Source organism: Taeniopygia guttata, chromosome 26, assembly GCF_048771995.1.
Source record: "Taeniopygia guttata chromosome 26, bTaeGut7.mat, whole genome shotgun sequence".
In the NCBI taxonomy this organism is placed as follows: domain Eukaryota; kingdom Metazoa; phylum Chordata; class Aves; order Passeriformes; family Estrildidae; genus Taeniopygia; species Taeniopygia guttata.
In genome coordinates, this window is record NC_133051.1 from 1,023,662 (window position 1) to 1,039,403 (window position 15,742).

Below are 15,742 nucleotides of genomic sequence, written 5' to 3' on the forward strand. Positions count from 1 at the left end.
TTTGTGTCCTCTGCATGAGGAGTTCTCATCAGGAAAGTTTGCAAATGGGGCAGGAAAGGCCATATAGGGGAGAGGAAAAAGCTCAATTCTGAGGTTTTTTTGTTGGAGACCACCACAGATTTTGGGCAAACACCAAACTTTGACGCGCAGAACGTGAACACACACAAAACAGAACCATGGTGGTTTTCCATTTCATTTCCCCACAAAAAAAAAATAACCCCAAAAACCCCAGTGCCAACACTTTGGGTGTTTCCAGCCGTGGTGAGGGCGCTGAGGGAGGTGCAGAAGGGGTGAGCAGCCTCTCTCCCTGCCCAGACTCCACGTTCCGCTACACGGGCAGCCCCGACAGCCTCCGCTCGCGCGCGCCCATGATCACCCCCGACCTGGAGAGCGGCGTCAAGGTCTGGCACCTGGTCAAGAACCACGACCACGGCGACCAGAAGGAAGGGGACAGGGGCAGCAAGATGGTCTCTGAGATCTACCTGACCAGGCTCCTGGCCACAAAGGTAACTGAGCTCAATTCTCCTGGGGAGGCTCAACCAGGGGTCCTGGTGGTGCTCAGCTCCCAGCCTGGCTGGGTTTTCCTGGCATTTGGAAAGTCCAGCTCAGGTTTCCTCACACTCAAGGCAATTGCTGAAATTCTCCTTTTTTTTCTTTTTTGCACAGTGTTAAAACTGTTCACAAATTGGTGAATGAAGCAGTGCCTGGAAATATTTACCCATTCCCTCATCCAGGCACGGTTTTCTTGCCTTTCCCCACATGCTCATCAGTGTGGATAACATAGCTGTGTTTTGGAAAGCAAAAAAATTAATTATTTCAGGTTAGAAATAAAGAGTAAATGAGTGAGTAGCCAGGCTGGAGCTTTTCAAAAGACCCTGACCTTGGTTATTCCCATGGGATCTGTGGTGGCACTTTTTGGGGCTGGTAACATCTGGTGTCCCTTCCTGCCACCACTGCTTGGCCAGGAGAGTGCCTGTCCCTCCCCTCACCCCCTGGATTGCTGTTCCTGTCACCAAAACTGCAGGGAAAATAGAAACTCTCCAACAGCATCTTTTCAATATTAGAGAATTAGGTATTACTTTATTCTGGCCAGGATGTGCAATAGAAATTATTTCATCCACACGTGGCTAGGTTGTGCAGTGAAAATCATTCCATCACACATGGGCTTCTACCCCATTTTTCACCTATTTATACATGAAACCTCCAAAGAAATTCACATTTGCTGCTTCTAAATTGCCAAGTTCTTAGCATTCGATTTCCTATTGGTTATTGATCCTTTCAATGCTAACTTGGTCCTCATGCTTTGGTTCTGTTATCAATCATTTCCCAGACCAGGTGTCTCTGATCACACCAGGGGGTGATGTTCGTCAATGTTCATTTATCCCCTTTGTATCTTCTGGCTCTGGGAATCTCCTTTTTGTTGACTGAAGCCCATAAGGCCTCACCCAGAAATCCTCAAACCCTCGTTGTAACTGAGCCTTTTAAGATCAATTCAACTCAATCCAATTCCCCCCAACCCTGAGCAGAGGCAATAACAAACCCTGGATAAAATGACATTAAAAAGAGCAGTTAGAAGCTGTCTGATTTGCCGTCCTGCCATCAGGGCACGCTGCAGAAGTTCGTGGATGACCTGTTTGAGACGCTGTTCAGCACGGTGCACCGCGGCAGCGCCCTGCCCCTCGCCATCAAGTACATGTTCGACTTCCTGGACGAGCAGGCGGACAAGCACGGCATCCACGACACCGACGTCCGGCACACCTGGAAGAGCAACTGGTAACAGAAAGCTGAATGGTTTTTTATTATATCTATACTATAATATACTATTTTTAATATACTAAAACTACAGACCTGCTTTTCTAACTCCCATATCTAACTAACAACTCATGACCCTCTCTGAGAGCCCAGCCCCAGTTGGGTTGGATTGGTCACCAGGCTCAAAAAATCCTCACCAGAATCCAACCAAGCATCACCCCAGGGAAACAATTCTCCAAACATTCCACATGGGAAAACAAGGAGCAGAAATATAAATTGTTTTCTCTTTCTTTCCTCTGTGCTCCTCTGTGAAAAAGTCCTGAGAGAGAGAAGAATGTGCCTGCCACAGAGGGCAGGGAGGCAGGCTGGGTGTTCCGTGACTCTGGGCAAAAAAAAAAGGAGTGGGGAATTGTTTTGGGAAGGGCTGGGAGCTGCCAAGCCCCAAAGTGGGGCACAAAGCTGGGCTTTGAGCCTCTGTGGGCTGCCAGTGTTCACAGGATCCTAAAATCCTGATTTGGAAGGGAAGGGCAATAGCCTGGCTACTCCTTACTCCTGGTACTGCCCTCGGGCTGCAGATCTGCCCATCTGGACCTTGGGAAGAGTGGGAAGCGAGGCTCCAGTGCCTGCACAGCCCTGCTGTGCCACAAGTGCCAGCACTGGCTGCACCTTTCCCATCACTCTGGGAAGCACCTGGAGCATTTGGGCATCAGCAGGAGGTGGCACAGGGAGAAGGAGCCGGCTCTGCACACCTCAGGCATGGGCTGCAGCCAGGACCAGCCTCTCCAAACAGTGGGAGCTCTCACATCTCTGCCTCTGCTGCTATTTTAGGATTAAAACCTCTGTGGGTTGGAAATTTACCTCTGCGAGAAAGGAATAAAAAAAGCACAACGAATGGTTTTTCCCTGAAGACCTTGTATTTTCCCCTGAGTCCCTCGTGGTTTAAAAGGCCTCTAATCATCATGGCTGCAAAAGCTGGTTCCCTGCTAAGGCAGTAGGAAGTTCAAAACAATTCATTTAAAGCCCTAGAAGATGGAGTTATTGGGATAAAAACTGTAGAATCACAAGAAATTACGAGAAAAAAAAGAAAGCAATGACCACCAGAGTTTGGTCTGCCGGAGGCAACAGGCCCCACCAGGCCTGGGCCTTCCTTCTCCCCATCTCAGCTGAGCTCTGCAGCATTTCCAGAAAGGGAATTTTGGTGGGGATGTGGGAGAAGGCTGCCCCTGGAGCAGGCAGAGCAAAGAGAAGCTTGGGAGAGGGAGCTGGGGTGGCTGGGGCTGAGCTGCTCTCCTGCAGCACTGCAAGAGTTAAGGCTGCAGCCTTTCAGCGAGCTGGAGAGACAGAGAGAGCTGCGACTTGAAAGGTAATAGAAAGCAGCAGCTGCTTTTTTGATCCTGCTATACAGCCGAAGAAAAAAAGGAATAATAATTCCCCTTTGATTGCAAAGGCCCCAGGATCTGGGGACAAAGCCTGTGGTTCCTGCTGCCAGCTCGTGGGTGCTGAGCACCGCTCAGTGCCAGGGCTCACCCCACACTGCAGCCCTGCTCTGCTGAGCTGCTCCTCACAGGCTCCTCCTGCAGATGCTCCCCCAGTACCCCCAAACTGCCCAGCTCTGCCCTGCCCCTCATCTCCTCCACTGCTCCGTGTGGGATCCGAGCCCAGAGCAGCTCCTGGGCATGGCAGGATGCACCAGCATTCATCTGGGCAGCACTGGGCTGACTGGTGCTTGGTGGCCTTGGCCCAGCTCCTGTTTAAATTCTTCTCTTGCTCTTCCCACCATTGGTACTCACCATCCACAGCAAGCGCCCTTGCCTTGCCTTTGTCTTCTCATTTCCTCTCAATTCTGGCTTTGCCTCCCAGCCTTCCCCTCCGCTTCTGGGTGAACGTGATCAAAAACCCGCAGTTCGTGTTCGACATCCACAAGGGCAGCATCACGGACGCCTGCCTCTCCGTGGTGGCTCAGACCTTCATGGATTCCTGCTCCACCTCGGAGCACCGCCTGGGCAAGGACTCCCCCTCCAACAAGCTGCTGTACGCCAAGGACATCCCCAGCTACAAGAGCTGGGTGGAGAGGTGAGGGCAGCACGTGGGAGTGCGGGTGCAGGGTGCTCTGAATCCCCATGGATCTCAGGAGAGGACATCCTGAGTGGAAGGGAAGCACAAGGACCACCAGTGATGCTGCAGGGTGGTTCTCAGCCCCGCCAAGCATCGCTGCTCCTGTTTTCAGCTCATCACAGCCCAGATCCTCTTTTGCTGGATGTAACCACAAAGCAAAAAGATGTTCTTATCCCTGCAGAGCTTAGCTTAAATCCCAGGGGGAGCAGGGACATTTGGGGCGTTCCTCTTTGTCACGTTTGCCCTGGCCCTTGTTCCTGCAGGTATTACGCAGACATCGCCAAGCTCCCGGCCATCAGCGACCAGGACATGAACGCCTACCTCGCCGAGCAGTCGCGCCTGCACGCCGTGGAGTTCAACATGCTGAGCGCGCTCAACGAGATCTACTCCTACGTCAGCAAGTACAGCGAGGAGGTGGGTGTGGGCACCAGCATCCCCTGGGCCATGGTGGCCCCTGGAGTGGTGGTGTCCCCTGGAGTGATGGTGTCCCCTGGGCCATTGTATCCTCTGGGCCATGGTGTCCTCTAGGCAACAACATTCCCTGGACCATACTGGTGTCCCCTGGAGTGATGGTGTGCTCTGGACCATGATGGTGTCTCCTGGGCAATGGTGTTCCCTGGGCAATGGAGTTCCCTGGGACATGGTGTCCTCTGGGCCATGGTGGTGTCCCCTGTAGTGATGGTGTCCCCTGGGCCTTGGTGTCCCGGTGTCCTCTAGGCCATGGTGTTCCCTGAGCCATGGTGGTGTCCCCTGGAGTGATGGTGTCCCCTAAGCAGCAGTGTCCCCTGGGCCATGGTGTCCCCTGGGCCATGGTGTCCTGGGGGTGACAGGGCCCCATGGCAGGTGTGTGGGAGAGCAGTTGCAGTGCTGATTTGTGTAGGGATCCCTCTGCTGCCTGCCAGAGCTCCCTGCCCTCCTTCCCTGGATGCAGCCTGGCCGTAGCTGGCGCCGCTCCTGCCCCGCTGTTCTCTTCACTCACAGAGGGGTTTGGGATTGGCCCCACTTGTAGCATCCTCCCCAGGAGGACTGAGAGATAGAATATTGTGGGAGCAGCTGGATACCTCAGCTCTGGCATGCACCCAGTGCTGCAGAAAACATTCCTGACCCATCCAAGCTCCTCTGAAACCTCGGTGCCCTTTGGGAGCAGCACGGTCCAAATCCCCGTGGTAGTGGCACAGGCTCCTGTTTGCAAAGGCTTCCTGGCAGCCTGAGCTCCTTTAATGAATGCATCACTTGAAACCAAGTTCTCGCCATCTGTTCCACCCCTTCATTTCTGCAAGAAGAACCGATTTTGTAATTATGTCCGTGAAACGGAAGGGTTTTGTCATTGAACTGCATGTAGCCATTTGTGATACAACGCCACGGCTATTTTCCCATTAGGGTTGAAAAATCTCATCACTTTTGTGCTAAACGAGACAAGAAATGTGGAGTCCAAGGCACCAGAGTGGTTTTTGTTTGTTGGGTATTGAGGGGTCCAACAAACCAACGACAGCCTCGTTGCTTTGCTATTTTATTGGGATTTCACACCTCCTCACATGGAGCTGCTCACATCTCGCTGCCCACCCACCTCTCCCACCCCCTCTCTCACGCTGATTTCTCTCCCTGATTCAATTTTTCCCCCTTTTCCTGTTCTCTCCCCAGCTCATCGGAGCTCTGGAGCAGGATGAGCAGGCTCGGAGGCAGCGCTTGGCTTACAAAGTAGAGCAACTCATTGGGGCCATGTCCTTCGAGAGCTGAAGAAAGGTCACGGACAGCAAAGGGCAGAGGATCGCACGGACTCTCGGGAATTTGGAGGCAGAACAAGCAAGGAAGGCACTGGACACACCCCCAGGGCTCCTCTGGAGAGAGCAGAGCCTGGCTCAAGGACTGGCTGTGTTCAAAAATCATTCAGGATCCAGTTTGAAAGGGCAGGAAGGGAGGAAGATGAAGCATCTCAAAGTCCAAGCAAGGTGGACAAGGTGGATCATTTTTTCGAGTGTACACAGAAGGAAAGAACCTGGAAAATCTGGATGTCTCCACGAGTGCTGCTTTGCATGAAAATTGTTTCGTGTATATTAGAACTTTATTTAAAGGAGTTTTTTGTAAAAAAAAAAAAAAAAGGAAGAAAAAGGATAAAGTAAATAGAGCAAAAACCACAGAGGCCATAGAGATAATCCTGGCAAGAAGGATCAGCCCTGAATCATGTCCCTGAGAGCCTTCCGAGGACACAGCTCAGGCATTCTGCAAATGGACTCTCACGCCCACTGGAACGTCTGGAAAACCAAAATGGCTTTGTTTGGGATTCTTACAACAAATACGAGCACAAGTTTGCACCACACCTTTTCACACAAGCAAAATTGCAGTTTTGCCCGAAAATAGTCCCGTGGCTGAGTGACTTAGAGGCACTAGAAGGAGCTTTACCTGAATTGCAAAACCATCCGATCATCCGACCTGTCTTGAAACCCAGCTTTATCCATGTGTTTATATAGTGTCTATATATTTTTTTTTTTAAATCCCATTTACTGTCGAATGAGGGAAGATCTGAATTTCATTGCTCTTCCCTTTTCCACCTCCATCCCACCTCACTGGCTGATCCAGCAGTGTCCAGCAGTGTCCGGCATGGCCGTGGTGATCCAGCAGTGTCCAGCATGGCCATGGTGATCCAGCAGTGTCCAGCATGGCCATGGTGATCCAGCAGTGTCCAGCAGTGTCTGGTATGGCCGTGGTGGTCCAGCAGTGTCCAGCAGTGTCTGGTATGGCCGTGGTGGTCCAGCAGTGTCCAGCAGTGTCTGGTATGGCCGTGGTGGTCCAGCAGTGTCCAGCAGTGTCTGGTATGGCCGTGGTGGTCCAGCAGTGTCCAGTGGTGTCCAGCATAGCCGTGGTGATCCAGCACTGATCCACTCAATGTCCACTGCTGGCTCCTGCAGGTGCCACGTGAGCCAAGGTAGAGCTGGGCTGACACCTCCAGGGTTGGTTTTGGGGGTCTCCAGCAGCCACCTCCGATTTCTCGCAGCAAAGCCCCCAAACCCCGATGTTTACGGTGACAATACTTGAAGAGCCTGGACGCTGGCAGAGCAGATCTTTGTTTTTCTGCTGGATGTGCGGAGTCCTTGGGCACAGGCTCGCTTTGGGTGTCTCCAGCAGCCTCACCCAGTGCCAGGATTTGCAATTCCACTGGGAAAGGGAGAGAAATCTCTGCTCCAGGCAAGAGCAAACCTTAACCAGCACCCCCGGGCCAGCCAGCTCTGCTGTCGTGTCTCTGTGTCGGCGTCCCGTTGTTCTCTTCAGTTCCTTGCTGGCCCCCACGGCACACGTTCCTGTGTCCAGTGACAGGCAAATGTTTGTGAGTGTTATTCCTTTCAAAGACACCAAAGCTTATGTGTGTCCCTTTGTAGAGTGCCAGGAGGGGAAGGAACGCTGTAAATATCTCTCTCTGTAGTAAATATTGATACGCATGCAGGCTGCAGTGGGGAGGGCAGGGAGAGGAGGCCTGATGGAAATGCAAGAGTTGGCTGCAGGAGCTTAGCAGTGGCAGCAAAATAATTCCTGGTGTTCCCAGGCAGCGTCACACCAGACTGGGACCTTCGTTTGCAGCCAGTGTGTGTTGAAGGAAAATCCATTTCCATCTCCATCCCCCTCCTCCACCATTCCTGCCTGGAGGAGCCCAGCAGGGCTCCCAGAGAGCTGCTGGCTTTCTGTGTCCTGCAGTCCAGCACCAGGGGAGGGGAGAAGCACGTAGAGAAATACTCAGGAAACTTGGTTTAATTACCATTCAGTAAAAGCCATGCCAAGTCCACTTTCTTTTGGTAATCCACTTCTGTGAGTCTCTCTGAAAAGCAGAAAATACTGATGATAATAATGAACCTTGTGCAATAAGTTCTTGACATTTACAGCAGCCTGAGCACTGGATTTAGTGAGACAGGGGGAGAGTGGCAGCAACAGAGACTGAAAGGCAGAGCAGTGTTTGTACTGCCTGTTATCCGAGAGTTCCCTTCCCAGGGATCCTGCTCCTGCACGGTGAATCTCATTTCTGAGACAAAAAATGTGCAAAAATCCTACTAAAAGTCAGGCACTGCGGAGCCCAGCGCCAGGAATGGCACTGGAGCAGTCCCTGCTGGCCTGCCCTTTGCTGCAGGTACCATGGGACATGGCAGAGGGTCAGGCTTTCAAATCCTGCAGGTGTTTTGCTGGTTCTGTTCCTGCTGTTCACAGCAATCCATCACACAGCTTAGGTGAGGGATTGCCAGACCTGTTTTAGCTGTGGTTGTTGGTTTGGGTTCACCAAGTTCTCATGGTACTCTGAAACCCAAAGAGAGCGCTCCAAAAAGCTCCTGAATTATTTCCAAACACTTCCAAATATCAGTCTGGGGAGTTACCTCTGCAGGACTGACAAAATACAGCCCAAAGCAAAGGCCTGGCTGTGCATCACCTGGGCCTGGTGACGGTGTCCCTGCCCGACAGCCCTCATGGTGCTCCTCTCTGCGTCTCTTTGAGAGGCTTTTAATCCTGCTTTCCTCCTCCTGTTCTCTCCCCTCTGGCCAGGAGCACCCCAAAGCCAAGGCTTTGTCATTCCCCACTCTTCTGCATTTTCTCAGCAGAAGTGGAGGTCCCCACACACCCCCTGCATTCTCTGGGAGAACATTAAGGAGACAAGGGGACAGCTGAGTTCATCTTCTGTGCTCTGGGACCACTTGAGCAGAGAGAAAAAAGGGAGGAGCAGCAGGAGCACTTTGCAAACCAGTAAGCTCTTACACTTCTGACTGAATTCCGAAGGAAACAGCAAAAACACCTCTTCCATCATCTGGAAAAGCTTCAGGAAGATGGCAGAGGGAGCAGCAAAGTCCTGGCTGGAGAGGTGGCCTAGAAATACATTGCCAAGTATCTTCTCATGGTGGTTGACATTAATTATGGATCTTTACAGGCAATTATATGGATTGAAGCAACATATCCCCCTGGGGCAGAGCGCTGGGAATCTCTTGCCCTGTTTGCATCCAACGTTTCCATTCCTCCTTCGGGAAGAGGAAGCTTCAGATCTCAAAATGGCATTTTCTTCACACTCGCAGCAAACTGGACTGGAGGTTTGGTCAGGAGGGGGCACTTGCCTTAGATGAAACGATTTCACATCCCTCTCATTGCCCCCTTCCTCCTGCAAGGCCGCTCGGAGTTTGGAGTCTCCAGCTCGCTCCGTTTCAGGTATTCCGACATCAAAGTGGCAGACGTCACTTGCCGGGATCTCTCTGCCTGGTGTCACCGCTTGAATAATTCCGTTTAATCTTCTGCTCATGAGCTATCAAAGCACCCACTCCGAGGGGGAGCGAGGTGCTAATCAAACGCTTCTCCACCTTGGAAGCCTTTATTAAAACCCCACAGAGGAGAGTGGAGCTCGGGGCAAGGCGAGAGCCCCGCGGAGGAGCCGCAGCCACCACGGCTCGGAGGCTGTGGGCAGCGAGTGCTCCACGCTTTGCCATGAAGGGTGGATTTGAAGGGAGGCAGGAGGGATCAGCACGGCCAAAGCGCTGGAAGCCCTGTGAAATCCTGCATGGATATCCCTGGAAAGCCTGGGTATCCCGTCTGCAGCAGTGAGGGCACACCATGGGGATCAGCGCTGAGAAACAAAACTGCTGCCGCGGCCTCGCTGCATCCCAGCAGCATCCCAGGGGTGGAATTTCAGGTTTTTCCCTGAAGGATGGCCGTGGGACCAGCAGTGCCTCCCCACAGGGCTGGGGCTGTGACACGCTGGGGACGGTGAGCGCAGCAGAGACCTTCATCACAGCAGTGCCTTCCACACTCTGTCTTAAAATCCTGGTGGCCCATCCCCATGTCGGTGTCCCCTCCTACCTTCCACTGGACTCCACACAAAATGTCCCAGCGTAGGAAACAGTTTGGGTGGGCACGTGGAGGGCAAAGATGAGAGGGTTTAAGGCTCTGGGGTTGCATCCTGCACGCTGCTGGCTCCGAGCTCCTTGTGGGGGTCTTGGTGTTTAAGTCTGTGTGGAAAAAGGGTCAGAGCAGCCCCTGCTCCAGTGGGCACAGCCTCCAAACAAGGTCTCCTTCCAAGAAGTCCCCAGGAGCCAGCAGGGATGAGGAAGGCCAGGTTGGCACAGGGCAGAGCAGCTCCCAGCACGGTCCCTGTGCTGCTCCAGAGCCTCAAGCCCCTTCCCTGGCAGCAGCCCAGCCACGTTCTCCTGTCACTGGCTGTTCTCCATCCAGTTTCCTGTGCTGTCAGAGCTCACCTGTCACAGGGACTCAGCTCCCCAAACTAAATGAAACTAAAAGAGACTGACTTGAATAAGCTGGGCCATCAGGGAGAGCTCACGTGTGACTCTGCCCTGGAGAGAAGAAAAAATGCTCTGAGGAGGGTAAATAACTGACATCAAAGATGCATTAAAATGCCACAGAGCTTCAGCCATCCTATTCCAGATCCACATTTGTACCAGGAACTGCAAGGCAATAGTACAGGGAGCTGTGTGGGAGGAAGAGCTCGGAGCACAGTCCCGTCCTTGGTGAAAACACCCAGCCTGGACCCAAAACCAGAGACCAGCGGGTCAGAGGCTGAGGGCAAAGCTCTGGGGACAGCTCTGAGGCCACCTGCATGGGCAGGATGGTTTGGTTTTCCTGATGAGACATTCAGTAGGGAAACCATCAGAGTAAGAGATGCCCGTGTGCTGCTGGGGAGCTGCTGAGCTGAGCAACCCCAAATGTGCAGCTTCAGAGCAGTTTGGCCAGGTTAGTTTTGCAGGGGAAGAGGATGGGAGCCTTTGGACCAGTTTTGGCTGTCTGGAAGACTTTGTGCAAAGCCCCTTCACCCCAAAAACCCCCAGACTGGGGTGCTGGTCCTGTTCTGGGCAGGCAATGGAGCAGTGGCCAGAACCCCAGCTGCGGGTGGTGCCCGGTGCCTTCTGGAAGAAACCTGGGGGTCTGTGGTGTGTGTCCTGCACCCCGGGGTGCTCTGTGGGGTGCTGGGGCCGTGCTGGGGTCAGAGATGGGGAGGTGGAAGGGTGGGGCAGTGCAGGCTGGCAGAGCCCCGCTGCTCCATGCTGGAAAAGCCACTCCGTCCCTCCAGGGTGTCGGTGCCCGCCTTGCTGTGGTGGCACCAGCGGTGTTGTGGCCGTGCTGTGGGCATGGCAGTGTCTCTGTGCTTGTTCTTTCAGATCCCCCTTTGTCCTCGTGTTTCCCATCCCTCTCCTTCCTTTGTAACCGTGGAATATAACCCTGGAAAGATTGACCTTCCTGCAGCGCTGAGGAACGCGCTCAAAGGCCCGCAGGGTCCATCCGGTTGCACGGACAATATCCCAAATACCCCAAACTCCCCGGGCCTCCCGAGGCTGCCAGATCAAACAGGGCATCTCCTGTATGGCCTTTCCTTCGGGGTTTTCAATACCTCTCTTTGGAATAAGCTTGGAAGTTTATGCAACAGCTTCTCTAGCCGGCGTTCCCATCACGAGGAGCCGTGGGGAGGGAAAAAAGCTGATTTTGCCACGTTATTTCATGGCTTCAGAAGTGCAGTAAAAATGTCCTTCTCTTACTGCTGAGTTTTGGTGCTGATGGTACCGTGGGGGCCGTTGGGAGAAGCAGCAAGGGGAAGGGAATGTACAGGTACTAAAACTTCTGGAGTCCCCCCAAAAACGTCACAGAATGTAGAGGTATTAGCCATGGAACGGATCCTGATTTCTTCTTCCCCTTCTCCTTACAACCCCCAGCCGTTTTTAGGGGATTTGTGTATTGGCAGGAACAAGGAATTGATTTGTATCTGTGCCCATTCCACCGTATCGTTCTCTGGCTCCTCCCCTCCCCGTTATACTTGACACACTGGAGTTCTGTATTATATTTTTTTTTAAGATGATTGTCTGTTTTTTGTTGTTTTTACAAGTGTTGTGGAAAAAAAAATGTAAGAAAGTTTAAGTATTTAAAAATGTTCCAAGGAAATAAAAGGGGGTTTTGTTATTATTCTAATATATTATTGTGTACCTATTGTAAATATGAAACACTCCTATTTTGCAAGCCAAGGACTCACTTTGTACTGTTGTTATATATAAATAAAGTTTACTGGTTAAAAAAGCCCTCCTGAGTGGCTCCTTGTTTTCCAGCATGTGCTGTGTGGCATTTATTGTGTGAGGAATATTTATTTACTGAATCCCAGCAGCAAGAAAGGGGCGAGTGGAGATCCCAGACTGGTTTGGGTTTGCAGGGACCTCAAAGCCTATCCAGTGCCACCCCTGCCATGGGCACCTCCCACCATCCCAACCCTGCCCAACCCAGCCTTGGGCACTGCCAGGGATGGGATATCTGGAAATAACCCCTGGCTGGTGAAACTGGGTGATGGAGGCTGTGGTATTGATGATTCCCAGACTGTAGAAAGTCTCTGTCTGTCAGCCCCGCTGCCAAAGCAGAAGCCATAATTCATCTGTGCTGGTTTCAGGGTTGTTTATTCTGTTTATCTCTAACATGTTCTGCTGCCCTGCCGCAGCTCTGTCCTGCAGGGCAGCGTGTGGGGCTCTGCCCTCAGTGGGATGGTACAAACATTAAATACCACAAACTACCTGTGCTGGATTTACAATAACGTGCCAATATCTGTCACCTACGTTGGACAGTGTGTCCCCAGCCTGAACCAACAGAAAAATGCCAACACCGCAGTGAAACATGGAGGGCATGAAGAAGGAGAAAAAGGACAAGGCACACCCAATTCCTCCATCTTGTCCCCTTTGGACCCCTCATCTAGAATCCTAAAATTCCACTTTTGCACCTGTGCCACACTTAATTATTACTCATATCAAACACTCAGAGCTTGTAATTGATCCTGTAAGATTGAAAACTCTTTTCCATGGACAGAGATCACAGCCAGTGTCTCTGGGGGCTCTGTCCAGGGGGGTTCCTGACCCCTGCCAGGGTCCCAGGGCAGCCAGAGGGAAGCTCTGGATTCCCACATTGGGGTACAGCCGGGATGGGGGTCCCCAACACCTGCAGGCAGGAGCAGCCTTAGGGCCTGCATGAAATTCCACTTCTTTCCACTCCAGCTGGAGCAGGAGCAGCAAACCCTGCTTGTAAACACAAGCCCTGGGTGAGTTCTTCGTGCCTTCCCCTCGCTGAAACGCTCAGTCCTTGAGGGGAAACGCTTCTCTTCCATTTCATAAATTCAAGCCAACATCTCAGCAAACGCTGAGAGGCATCTGCTGAGGAGCAGGAGCAGCGAGTGACTTCTCCAGCAGCTGTCTGTCAACTTTAATGACCAATATGGTCGCAATTACAGCAATGAACTTTCTCTAACAGCCCAAAATTACTCTGGATGATGATAAGTGACAGAAAAACGGAGACCCTTAAGGAAGCATTAAAGAAGAAGCATGTGGATACGGAACAAGAGGTCTCACTGCTTTTCCTGGAGGATCTCAAGGGGTGGTTTTTCTTTTTTCCTTTCCAAATTAGGTACTAAAAAGGATAAATCTAAGGAAGAAGGGGAAGGCCTGGCACACTGTGGGTCACAGCAGGGAGTTCAGTGTTGCCCCAGGATGGAGTTTTTGACTCTGAATCCTCTGGTTTTAGTGCAGGGCTGATGGGGAGAGGGGAAGCTGCTCCTGTTTGAAGGGAATGCAAATCCATCATGTCAGAGCAGCACTCTGCTCCTCAGGCAGGCCATTCCAGCTTATTTCCTTCAAACTGAGACCAAGGCTTGACACGGACCTCAGGGGAGCAGTTTGGCCACATCCTGCTGTCTCCCACTTGAAACCAGCAGGTTTTAACCTCCCCAGCCTCCCATGGCTCTGCTGCTGGGAGCCCTGGAACCACTCCAGTGCTGTGGCCACCCAAGGTGGAGCGGAGTTTTCACATGATTTGTGAATTAAGGAATAAAAAAGGAGCCTCCTGTTTTTCACCTGTGCCTCAGGTAAGTCTAAATTTAAAGAATTAAATAGGAGCTAAGGTTCTCAGAGCTTTCCTAAGGGCTGGGGGAAATGCATTTTTGGTTTTTACCTTCAGTGATGCTGATCCTGTAGTGGCTTATTCATGGCCACTGCACTGTGGGACAGAGCCTGGAGGCAGGACAGCAGCTGCCAGGAAAATCTCCACTCCCTGTGACCCTTTGGGAGGTTATTGACTCCTTCAGCTCAGCAAAGGAGAAAGAAATTCCAACACGAATCGACAGCATCGACCGTGGGGGTCATTTGTATTCATCTGCACCTTGTTAATAGATGTAATAAGGATACTCAATTAAAAATTACATTTTATCTGGCGTGCACTTCACGGGCCTTTATTGGCACTGACAAGGTCAAGTGGTGCTTAATAAAGGTTATATAAAATGCAGATGGCTTGGGTCCCTCCATCACCCCCACACCCAGGGCAGAGGAGTGAAGAAAGAGTCAGGACAGCAGGTTTGGAATTTCCACAGAAGTTTGGGGGTGCCAGCACTGAAAGAGCAGCAGAATATCCTGGAGTTTCCCCTCACCCCCCACTTTGTCCCTGCCACCCCCTGCACCCCCTTGGCCAGCTCCTGCTCCACCTGCAGAGCGTGTGGGAGGCTCCTGGTTTTAATCACTGTCACTCTGCAGATTGTGCAGCAGATTTTGGACGTCCTGGTGCTGGCTTTTCCAGCCTGGTTATCAGGGCGAGCTAATGGAGGTGACACTTCCAATTATCAAATACAGTCGTGGCATTAATTTTGACCTGTTTAAATTTCAGCATCTTTTCCCTTCTGTGAGTGCTTAGCTGGAGGGTGACATGGAATTGTATGGAATCAGACAGTGATCTCAGACTGGCAATAATGGCCACAAAAACCCTGCTCTTTATTTATGCAGGGTCTGGCTATATTTAAGTGGCCAACTCATTTGTTATGGAAATTTAATTCTGTGTTATTGGACACTTCAGTGCTTAAAGTGGAGCAGATCACTAAAACCCACATTAAATCCCCCCCTCTCAACTCCAGACTCTTTCCAAGGGACATTTGGGACCCTTCACCTGCTGGGGCTATAAAAAATATAATTTAATTAAAATTTAAAAGTAATAATAATAAAACATAAAACATTACCCTGGCTGCCAGGTCAGCCTGGAATCTGCAAAATATCGATGTTGTCTCAGTCTGACATTGACGTGATGAAAACTCATTAATTAATTTAGAGATCCTTCTGAAGAGAAGTCTTGTCTGTGCTCCAGAATATTGACAGGTCTGCACAGGCAAGTGGATATAAAATAATGTGAAAGTATAAAACACAATATAAAATAGATGTACAGCATAATCCAACATGAACGTGTCTCTATCTATTTGGATCAAGAGTACACCCCGAGGTTCATGTTAAACTTAAAATTACAAATATTGATGCCAAAACAAAGGGGTTGTTTTTACTCCCAAATTACACTTAGGAAAATGGGAACCACTCAGGCTTTATTGTCACCTCATAATTAACTCCAGTGAAGGAATCTAATTACAAATGTTCAATGCTGCCCCAGGGCAACGTGTGTAGGAAAAGGGAAGGAGGATGGTCAGGCTTAAACAACTCAGGTAAAAATGAACTCCGTGGTAATATCTGATAATTAAGAATGTCTCTATCAGCTTGTCTGGCTATTAATGAATTGGGCTGTTCTTTTCACGTTTGATTACTGGAGTTTTATGATGCCTGCTCGCCTTTATTGCTCCTGGGAATGGGCTTGTCTGTGGGCTGAGCACCAGGAATAATGGTAGAGAATGAGTTGGGGTGGAAATGATCTTAAAATTCATCCTCTGCCACCCCTGCCATGGCAGGGACACCTTCCACTGTCCCAGGCTGCTCCAAACCCCATCCAGCCTGGCCTTGGGCACTGCCAGGGATGCAGGGGCAGCCCCGGCTGCTCTGGGCACCTGTGCCAGGGCGCTGGGAGATTTAATTCCATTTTAGAGCCTCAGCACTGCAGAAACACCAGAGATGGATCCATT

General features: G+C 51.2%; 1 protein-coding gene and 1 long non-coding RNA gene across 5 annotated transcripts in view; both read left to right on the forward strand.

Moving 5' to 3' along the window:
• The window catches only part of PLXNA2 (plexin A2), a 124,014-nt gene extending 118,087 nt beyond the window's left edge, over positions 1-5,927 (forward strand). For all 4 annotated transcript variants that reach the window (XM_072918931.1, XM_030291772.4, XM_072918929.1 and 1 more), the window contains exons 28-32: positions 316-506; positions 1,604-1,773; positions 3,613-3,825; positions 4,131-4,281; positions 5,509-5,927. In XM_072918931.1, coding sequence (XP_072775032.1) covers positions 316-506; positions 1,604-1,773; positions 3,613-3,825; positions 4,131-4,281; positions 5,509-5,604 — 821 coding nt within the window. In that variant the 3' untranslated portion in view covers positions 5,605-5,927. The remainder of the gene's footprint in view (positions 1-315; positions 507-1,603; positions 1,774-3,612; positions 3,826-4,130; positions 4,282-5,508) is intronic.
• Positions 5,928-13,608: 7,681 nt separating this feature from the next.
• LOC140680686 (uncharacterized) lies at positions 13,609-14,007 on the forward strand. Its single transcript, XR_012052053.1, has 2 exons — positions 13,609-13,723; positions 13,816-14,007. It is a non-coding gene; the product is annotated as an uncharacterized lncRNA (long non-coding RNA).
• Positions 14,008-15,742: the final 1,735 nt, after the last annotated feature.